Consider the following 11,042-nt stretch of genomic DNA (forward strand, 5'->3'; position numbering starts at 1 on the left):
GTGGATTTTGCACCAAGGAAGAGGATCCCTGTATGAATGCAGACCAATTATTCACATATATTTTATTTCAACATTTTAAACAACAATATAATTACCAGTATTATAGAAAATACATGTAGAATTGCCAATATTCTATCACTATTACAAATTTCACTTAGATTAAGCTCTTTACTTGCATCTGTGAGGTTAAAACAAATGTCTGTGATGGAGCAGAACGTTTGGGGCAACAGTATGGTAACATCAAATTTGTCTGTGATGGACAAATGTCTGCAAGTATGTAGGCCAGTTTGTAGAATCAGACATTATAAGGGAACTCATGTCATTTATCTATGAAAGGTAGGTAGTTATAAATTTCTACAAACTTCCCCAATCTTTTTTGCTCCACTCCAAAATTTTTATGTCATTGTAGTTGATGTGATACAATTCAGAAGGACAATCTTTTTAAAAAATCACTGACATTTTTGAGGAAAACATTTAAATATGTTGTCTTTATTGGCTTTTCAGTGGAAATGAACGGTCATTGCACATCACACTTCCACTATTCACCTTTTTTTAATAAAAAAACAAAAAACAAAAAAAACCAGCGCGGTAGATGCTGTGTCACTTTAGGACCCACGCCCACTTTTGTGCGCACGTCTTCCTCCGCAGGACTTCATCTCCCGCCAGGCCTTTCGCCCAGCTGCTCCCATCCATTCCCCTTTTACGCCCATCGCCATGCCTCTGCCTAGCCCTCTGGTCCCCATGTATGGAGTGTTACATCATTGGCACAGCAGACTCCCACCTTTCTGAGTGATGATGCAGGGAGAGTGTGTGAGGAGGAGGAGGAGGGGTGAGGAAGGGAGGGAGTGAGGCAGGGAGGGAAGAGAGGAGGAGAGGCTGCCCCGTCTGCACGGAGGAACAGACAGACAGCGAGGAACAGCTGCAGCACTAGGCTCGACTAGGATTTCACTGCAACGAGATTTAAAATATCAAATCATTTCACGCACCCCCCCCCCAAAAAAAAAAAATCAAGTCGATCAGCTCGATCAAAGCAAATATCATTGAAAAATGGTCGATCGCGAGCAGCTGGTGCAGAAAGCCAGGCTGGCTGAACAGGCTGAGAGATACGATGATATGGCGGCAGCTATGAAATCGGTGAGTACATGAAAAAAAATATGAATTCTGACTTGGATGTGGATGAAGGCGCTGCTGGCTCCGCGTAAAGACTGTGCGTAAAGACTCCGGGGTTACGCCGGCTTCATATGACTGAACAACATTCACATAAGAATTCATGTTTAATGTCTTTATTGTCTTATTTCCAGCCCGCCGACAGATCGGTGCGGTTGTTTCTTCTCAACCCGGTCCTGATCGTCCGCTCCTTTGGGCGGTGCCTTTCCGTCGGCCGCGCTGTTCATTGAATGGATATTACAATGGCATGCACACAGGCCTGAGCCTCATCTCCCCCCCTTCAGATCGCGTAATGGCTCTGCTCTATTGCATTTGCTTCGCCCCCCCCCCCCCCCACACCTCCCCCTCCTCTATTATACCCAATTTATAAAAGCTGCTGCCGGGAGCCATGTGAGGTGGCTCAGAAAAAGCGCACCAGGAGCTGCTGCCCCCCTCCTGCTCCTCCTCTCTTTGTCACACCAATTAAAATGACATACATTGTCTAAATCTCCTCCCTTTTCAGGTTCATTTCATTTCAAAGGCTTAGAGGTGATTTTGTGCATCTTATTTATTTTTATATTTTTAGATAAAAAAAATCATCCAAAGCAACTAGTTAACCGTTCTTTGCTCCAAACAAACGTAGGAGGCAGTAGAACCTCTCCAGAATATTCTTTGTCATATTGCAGTGAGTCAATATGATCAGGTCTGATTGAGGCTTTGCTTTCTCCTCTCTTATTCATGTTCTTCCTCATACTTGCTTTGCTTTGATGTCGGGGGCAGATTCCTCCTGATGTCCAACAGTATTTTGAGGTCATTTTGAGTAAACGGTCCAGATTCAGTTGTGAGAGGATGTCATGGGTGGCCTACCTCACAATAGCTTTCTCAGCTCTTAGTGGCCAGTATTGAGGGCTCAGCCTTTGTCTGCTTATTCTTTTTCCCCCCTCTGGTCTCTTTAAGAAATTCTGGGAACTGGATTCTCCGGATGGTTAAAAAAAAACTGCTGTGTCACAGCAGCCTGTGCTGGAACCAATAGCATCTTCGGAGGCCCACATATGGATTCAAACCACTTTGGAAAGAGGAACATTTTGTCTTGTGTTCCTCAGGGCCGTAAGCCCCCCCCTCGCATGGATCATTTGTCATGGAGGGTTTCTTGTAGCAGGAGGTGGGATGATGTGTGAGCAGGGAGGGATTCCTGTCCCTGTAAATAATCTGTCAGTGTGGTCCAAACGGGCTCTTTTGCAGGGGTGTGGACTCTCACCATCTAATCCAAGGGAATCCCTCACTGTTGCATCCAGAAAAGAAAAAATGGAGCTACTCAAGTTTTTGTCCTTCATGAAAAATATACAGTGATCTTTTTTTTTTTTGGTCAAGTGTAAAAATGTCATCTGCAGCTTTACTAGGAAGTTTATAGACTGCAGTTTGAGATTATTTTCAATCAATCAAACACACTTTAAGCAAAATATTTTCTTTTTATTATTATTTTCTATTATTATAATGATTTTCTAGAAAATAATTGAAAAATAATTGATTGACATGTGAAAATCAAAAGAAATTCAATTAAAAAAATGAAATCCTAAAGCATTCATCAAAAATAAATGAATCATTCTTTTATTTGTACAGTATATATGTATGCATGTATGTATGTATATATATATAATATAAATATATACATATACTTATACATACATACTGTACATATTAAAGTGTATATATGTGTGTGTGTGTGTGTGTGTGTGTGTGTATATATATATATATATATATATATATATATATATATATATATATATATATATATACAGTGACTGAGAGAGAAAGGTGATCTTTAATTTTTTGATGCGTTATCTATAACATGTTGTCAGTGGACAGCTAGAAACCTGCTCCATCTGGCTGTAGGTTTGTCCATTAAATGCGAGGTTTGTGCTTCAGTTGCGTGCAGGCCCCTCCATCTCTGCCGCTCGAGCTTTGCTCCCCACTCTGTGCATGACGTCAACGACCCTCCGCCATCTTTGTGCTCCTCTGCCTGAGCAGAGAATGTCAAAACTGAGAAATGAGAAATCGCATCAAGGAGGAGCTTTTCAGATGAAAAAGCAGCAGCCGATGCACAGATTTATTTATTTATTTTTATTTAATTTTAACTCCCTATAGGCTCTCTTTGACCTAAAGCCATTTTTCAACACATGGTTGCTTTTCCAATCAAAAAATAGCCTTTTCAAAAATCATCTATACATTGCGTTCTACATTTAGCAGTCTTACTCATAGTGATGTCATGGCTTGGCATGAACGACAGGTAAAAAGGTCAGCTCCAGCCAGAGAGAAGGTCACTGGGACACATGAACCGTCTGTGCAGCCACGGTTTTTGCTTACAGAGCAGCTGCCCTGGAGAGCTCGTGGGAACATTTTAGCCATCTCCAATCCTTCCTCTTGCCTCCCTGCCCTTTCCTCTCCCCACCCCCACCGCCTCTGACTGTCTTGAATATTTTTCTCACTAACTGACATTAGCTGGCCACGTGGCAGCTGGAGCTGCTGGTGCACTAAGCGAATGGGTCAGCGTCGGAAAATGGGTGCAACTTATGACTCGCTAAATGTTGCTCATCTACTGCGCTGTGAATCATCAGTCTGTCACATGGAAAAAGTGTCTCTTAACTATCAGGGCTGGAACTGTAATTTTCTTCACTGATTAATCCATCTGAAACCTTCTTGATTATTTAATTAATCTTTAATCAAACCCAACAATTTTTTTTTAAAGTCTAGAGGATGAGATGTTATTAATTTATTATTATGAGCATTAAAGCAATGGCAGAAACATGATTATTTGACAGATGGGTTAACTCACTGCAGGAAAGACTCACAATGAGCATCTTAAAATTGCTTCTAACCAACAATCCAGAAACTGAAAGGTTCAGTTCACAAAGATAATAAATTTAAAAAAGTAGAAAATCTGTACTTTTGTGGAGGTTGACCAACAAAATTCTGACAATCCCACCAACCAGTCGTCAACTGGATCTTCTTTGGTGTTGTTCATATTTTTTTTGTATCATGTTTAAACAGTCTGGTACTCTTGATTTAAAGGTCTGTCCTTCTTCTTCCTCCCCCAGGTAACAGAGCTGAATCAGGCCCTCTCTAATGAGGAGAGGAACCTCTTGTCTGTGGCCTACAAGAATGTTGTCGGGGCCCGTCGCTCCTCCTGGAGGGTGATCTCCAGCATCGAGCAGAAGACCTCGGCTGATGGCAATGAGAAGAAGATTGAGATGGTCAGGGCCTACCGGGAGAAGATAGAGAAAGAGCTGGAGGCCGTGTGCCAGGATGTGCTCAACCTCCTGGACAACTTCCTGATCAAGAACTGCAGCGAGACGCAGCACGAGAGCAAAGTGTTCTACCTGAAGATGAAGGGCGACTACTACCGGTACCTGGCTGAGGTGGCCACAGGCGAGAAGAGGGCTACGGTGGTGGAGTCATCAGAGAAGGCCTACAACGAGGCCCACGAGATCAGCAAGGAGCACATGCAGCCCACCCACCCCATCCGCCTGGGCTTAGCTCTCAACTACTCCGTGTTTTACTACGAGATCCAGAACGCCCCGGAACAGGCCTGTCATCTGGCCAAGACCGCCTTCGACGACGCCATCGCCGAGCTGGACACCCTCAACGAGGACTCCTACAAAGACTCAACTCTCATCATGCAGCTGCTCCGAGACAACTTGACACTGTGGACAAGTGACCAGCAGGATGACGAGGGAGGGGAGGGCAACAATTAAAGAGAAACCAGCTTTGAAAAAAAAAAAATATATATATGAAGGGCCGGTGGACTTTGGCAGCCGCTTTTGCCGATGATACTTCCGCAGCAGCAGTTCTTTATTTTTCCATGTGTTAAAGAAAAGAATCAAAAGAGAGGTGAGAGGGGAGGTTAAATCTTAGTTTAAAGATATATTGAAATATATATACAGTTGAAAGGGGGCCTCCGTCTTCTTGATTTTCTCTTTGACATTTGCCAAAACCACTGATATGTCAGTCAATCAGCCTGAAGTGGTTGTTGTTGGATTGAAATGGCAGCCTCACACTGGCATCGGAACTGATCTTGTTCTGTCAAGATAAGCTGCTTAGTTAGGTTTTTGCGTGATAGAGATGCATTTGAGTCACTTGAGAGAGAAAATGCTTGAATGGGAATGCCTCACAAAAATTAGTTTGCATTGGTTCCAGTAGTAGTGTATATCTGAGAAAGGGGCCCTGACAGCCATTGAAACTAAACTCACACCTACAATGAGAAATAACGTTTTAAACCCCCCCCACCCCCCAAGAAAAAAACATCAGTAATTAAAAAAGTCATACATTTAATTGGAGTGAAATGAGAGCAGGCCAGTTAAACTCCTGACTGAAGTTGATTTGGCATCAGATTAATCTGGTATGTCACTGGAACTATAGATTATTTTAGAGGTGAAGATTACTAAAGAAAGAGACTTAACAATATAAAACAACAAAAAAATGACAAAAAAAACAATTAAAAGCAGCTTCAGAGTTTGTGGTTTACTTCTGTGTTTGTTTTATTAAATGCACTTGCCTACTATACTGTTTCTTCAGTGTAAGATGATGACAACAATAATATCGATAATTCAATATTGTGCATGCTGGTGATGTATTTATATACAGTAGCTTGACTTTATTAACTTATACTGTGGGTGTTAAGTATTCATATGATTGAGAAAAACAGGCTTTGTCTGATGTTGATTTCTAATTTCTAATTTATTTCGTTTTGTTATGGTTTTTTGATTTGCTATACCAAAATGGTGATCGTAAAAATTGACCTGTAATGGGCGTTGCTATAGTGACATGCAATATGTGTATTTAATTTGTTGATGAAAGAAAAAAAAAAAAAAGAAAGATGAAAACTCGCCAGTGATCACTTAATCTTGCCAGCTGGTGTTTGTCACATTGAAGTTTGATTATGATATTTTGGTCTTTGAGCAGTATTTCAGTAATTTTTTCTGTCATGCTATCCAGTTTGAATAATTGTGAAATTTTCAGGCTCAATGTTTCTGTTATGAACTCACAAACCTGGACCATACATATTTGATTTCCTGACAGTATACTTTCTTTTTGTTTGTTTGTTTTTATACATTTTAGCTGTTCCTGAGTGACAAAATATCTTGAATGTGAGTCATTATGTAGCAGTTGCACAAGAACCGAAATAATAGCTATGATAATAAAAAAGAATATGACTAAATTATACATGCACCATTTCCATGGTGGGTCTAGTGTATTGTTGTGTTGTCATGCATAGGATAATTTGTTTTCAAGGAGAATCATTTCATAGAAAAAAAAAGTGTTTTTGTGCCCAGAGTACTGTATTTGCTTTCTTTCTGTGACTGTATGATTATCTGATATGCCTTTTTTGCAAGTTAACCTCCTAAGAAAAAAAGTAAGTAAGTTGGTACAAGCATGTGTGCACAATGTAATGTTCTCTCCTCAATGGTTCTACGCTTTTACATGTCTGACGGTACTGCTGTCTTTACTGCACATTGATATAAGATATTACACCAATGCACAAATGGAGTCACAGGGAAGGCTTACGCAACTTAATAGAATTGCTTATTGATCTTCAGAACAAATTATAAACACAAGGAAGCTGCTCAAGAGCACAGAAAGCTGCTGAATGAATTTATCTTAACAATGCTGCTAGTTATACAGATTATTACATTCATACATTCAAGGAGATGCAGTTCTGGGGACTTTTATTTTTTTTGGATAGATGACAATTTGGGGGATTTCATTTTTATGTCACTCATGAAGGCTTAAAAAAGAGAAACCAGATGCCTTAAGGTCAGTCAGACAACCTGGTTCATGTATGCCAATTATGTCACCATCATGAGTCAGTCTGCATGAGCTCGCATTGTATCTCACAGCTGCTTTGCTTTATTTTAAATGCAGTTGAAAGCGGATGGTCTTGAAGGCTCGCCATAAAAATAGCATGAAATCATAATGCCGATCTGCACGAATTCTCACACAGCTTATGAATATTAAAATGGAATCAAACAGCATCATTTTACTTTTTGTGTGTTACAAAGCTAAGATGGAATTGGTCATTTGTCGGTAAACATATCAGGAGACCTTCACTCATTGCCAAGAATACATACATGTGTTTCTTTTTTAATTAATTTGGGGGGGTTTCCTCCTCTGTGATTTGTGTTTTTTGTTTTTAAGTTTCCATTATTTTTAAGTGTTTTTTCCTGTTTCTGTGGCATGAAAATCCAAGAAATGAAAAGAAAGGAATTAGACTTAATTCACTTATCAACCAAAACAAGAGCTGACCTACTAGAAGTGAGCAAAGAAGGAGGGGGCGATAGTTGAAGATGGAGTACAAACTGTATGCTCTGAGGAGTTTTTGGTTGCCAATTAAAAATTTTTTGTTAATATTATTCTTTATTTCTTTTGTCTTTGTAATGTGGTCATTCGCAATCATACCATAAACAGCTCATCTCATTTTATTTTGCCAGTAAATTGCTGAATAGCATCTTTTGCGTTTCACGGCTTACATATTAACACAAAGGCAGTATGACCTCAGATAACCTCTTGCAGGTCACTTAACAGTGGTGTGTGTGTGTGTGTGTGTGTGTGTGTGTGTGTGTGTGTGTGTGTGCGTGCGTGCGTGCGTGTGTGTATCTATAACTGGGTGGTTCATCCCATCTGCACCAATGCATGTGTGTGTTGAGTGTCTGTGGGTGAACCTATGAGGTACTAGCTGCAGTGCAGACACACTGCCAGCTCACAGAGCGACTCGCGTACGTCTTAAGAGGCACTTTTCGAGGTTGCTTTGCTAATCATTAACTGAATTAGAGCACGGATTTAAGAATATTGCACCAAAGACTAGAGAGGAGTGCTGCAGTGAAATGAAATACATCCTGTCATGAAGAATAATGTAAGGAGAACCTACGTTTCTTTTAAATATACATGCAACCAGTGCTTACACAAGCAGAACTTAAACTCCAGGTGGATCAGTGTCATTAGTTGGGGGGGCTTCAGTTAGAACCGGGGGCCCATGGAATGACTGACAAATCAAAGTGGCAAACTGCTGGGTTGCTCCCGTTCAAACTGCAGCCTCTTGCTGCAGCCTGCTGCACTGAACCTTTCATGAGATGAAATTCTGTGCTTTGAGCGGTTCTCCTCAGCAGCCAATAGATGACAGGCTCTCTCTCCACAACCACCAATCCTGTTCCTGTTGCTAGGGCTGGAATAACTATCCCTCTCTTAGCTGGGCTCCTTGCTGCACTGCTCAGACACCTATTGCATCCTGTAAAAAAATGAGCACACAAAGCACACAGGAGGTATTAGGATTCAGCACCAGACTAGATTCCAGCTTGTGTTTTAATACAGTGCTACACTTTCATGGACATCGCTGTCATTGAGATTGGTGGATGTTGGGCGACATTACATCCTGAAGGCCAACTGACCAGAGTTGATGGACATGTAATTGCATCAAAACATGCATTTTAGTCTGTGAATTTAAGCAGTACTACCATCTCGCTCCTTATATAAATGCAGGATTTCTGTTATTTTATATTAAACACACATTCACATTCAGTTGTTCAATCAATGGGTAACCTACAACGCTGAACGACATTGTGTTTTAAAGGTCACGTTTAAATATTACATTGAAATGAGAAAATTGTTTTTTTCTGTCCATCATTTCCATTTATACAATACTCGCTCCACCTGATCACTTTCAGGACATGAAATGATATTTCTATGAGGGGAGGCCAGAATGAAAAAAAGGTTAAATGGTCCCTGAATCACTGGATGAAATTCCTCATTAGCATCAGTGGATGATCATTATGAGTCACAGTAGAATTTCAGAGAATCAAAAATGTCCTGATGATAAAATTAAATCTATATCTTTGATAACAGACTAAAATAGAAACCAGGCGTTTCCTGAAGATGATATATAACAGAAAAGCTGAAGAGGAACCAGGAATAAAATTGCTGCTTTCCTGTCCAGAGTTGCAATAAGAGGATCAATAAAGCTTTGCATGAACATGGGGAGAATAGGGGGGAACACTCTGCTACTTCAAACTGTAAGAACACCTGTCAACCACGAATCTTCACTGTTTGACCTTTTCTTGTTGGGGGCCATAACTTTCTAGGAAGCTGTTTACAATACTTTGCTAAGCTACGCGAAAGGATGAGTCACATGGTTCAGACATGAACACGATATCAGTCGACTCGTCTAACACTAAGCAAAAAGGCAAATAGCTACATTTACCCTGCAACGTAATTCCTTTGAAACTCAGATTTGGGGGTTTCTGCTAGCAGAAAATGATATCAACATTCACGATAATTACAAAAACCACTGACTGGAGCTCTCCTGACTTCCCCATCTTTGGCATTTATTGGGTGCGATTTTCCTCCTAGTATAGCGTCATTAGCATGGAATTAGCACTTCTTATTTAGTCCAGGAAAAGCTCTAAATAGCTGTGTTTCTTCTTTCTTGGATAGGTTGGACTTTTAGTGCCACCCTTTCTGTCCTTAGAATCAGGTTGCTGCTCTTTTTTTAGAAGACATGAGGTCAGAGAGGTTTTTTTTATCAAAGGTCATCACAATGTCACAGCTTTGTTGCAGTCCATTGATTTCCGTTACTAACTCCACACTGAATGCAACATTTCCTGCTGTCGACAAATTCCTGTACTTGAAGGTGTAAAAATCTTGTGCGACTCATTTTCAAACAAACCACATCGCTTTTCTTTGATCGTTCTGGTGCTTTGGTTCTAAAGTGACAGATTTATGGAACCAGATGCAGCAGCTGGATAATAAACAGCCTGTTTGACTCACAGGTAATTCAGAGTTGAGATGTTCATTGAACATTTTAGGTCTTATTTCAAAACAGGAAGAATAAAGATGGATGGCTTGTCTGTATTTGGTAGCCTGGAGGTGAAACATGGCAGTGCACAACCAATCATTCTTCAATCATATTACAGAATGCAGATGGGCCTCCACCAGACAGACATGTTGAATTCTGAAAAGTTTATGATTGAGGATCTGCTTCTCAAAGATGCAAAAAAAGGTAATAGCAATGCAGCTCCAGAAATATCAGCCCATTTGAGGTAGGAAAGGAGAAAGAAAATGGAGATAGAGAGAAAAAGGGGACCGATGTAGTAGAGGAGAACAGAAGAAGAAGGGACAGATCTATAAATAGTCCTCCCTGCAGCCTGCGAGTAGACAGTGAGTAGACCAGAGACATCGATGTGACAGCATCTCCACTATAGAGACTATGTGCTTCTGTATGGATGGTGAGAGTTCACCTCATCGGTTAAGAGAGTCTGATTCATCAGTTTTAGCCTCAGCTGAGCGGATACAGAGCATGACATGAAATCACATGCATACTACCAATAATCATCTCTGGTGATTTTATTTCTTAAAGTTCAATCCGATCCATGTTACTTTTTTTAATCACAGGATAAGGAGCAGCGCCGGCTCTTTCGAGCACAAAGACCGATATGCATGACTGCTGCAGAATAAATTATTCAAGCTAACATTTAGATTTTGTATTATTTATCAGAGCTTGCCACAACACTCAGCTGAGGGTTTTAAGAGACTATTTTTGGTGCACTTGTCCCTAAACATTGCAGGATACATTGCACGTGATAGGTGGCGTCCTATCAGGGTTTTTTTTTTTAATATATTTTTTTTATAGAGCTCTTAAATGAACACCCTCCATCTGGCTGAAGCACATGGCAACACTGCTGCTATTTAAGAAGCTTCAATAATAAATAATGTGTTGTTTTCCATGAGCAAATCGATTCCTAATATGCTGGATGTGAATTTTTATGATGGTTGAGGATTGTGGGACAATCAGAAGTTTGGAAAAGGTAAGTCTAAAATAATCAGCCCCCTCCCCCCCTCTTCATCATCCT

General features: G+C 40.5%; 1 protein-coding gene across 1 annotated transcript; it reads left to right on the forward strand.

Annotated features, from left to right (window-relative positions):
- Nucleotides 1-633: 633 nt before the first annotated feature.
- ywhag2 (3-monooxygenase/tryptophan 5-monooxygenase activation protein, gamma polypeptide 2) lies at nucleotides 634-7,553 on the forward strand. The gene is made up of 2 exons (XM_068317322.1): nucleotides 634-1,134; nucleotides 4,242-7,553. Exons 1-2 carry the CDS (start codon nucleotides 1,048-1,050, stop codon nucleotides 4,896-4,898), a joined length of 744 nt encoding a protein of 247 aa, XP_068173423.1. The 5' UTR covers nucleotides 634-1,047; the 3' UTR covers nucleotides 4,899-7,553.
- The last annotated feature ends 3,489 nt before the right edge of the window (nucleotides 7,554-11,042 follow it).

Source organism: Antennarius striatus, chromosome 6 (genome assembly GCF_040054535.1).
Source record: "Antennarius striatus isolate MH-2024 chromosome 6, ASM4005453v1, whole genome shotgun sequence".
NCBI classification, from domain to species: domain Eukaryota; kingdom Metazoa; phylum Chordata; class Actinopteri; order Lophiiformes; family Antennariidae; genus Antennarius; species Antennarius striatus.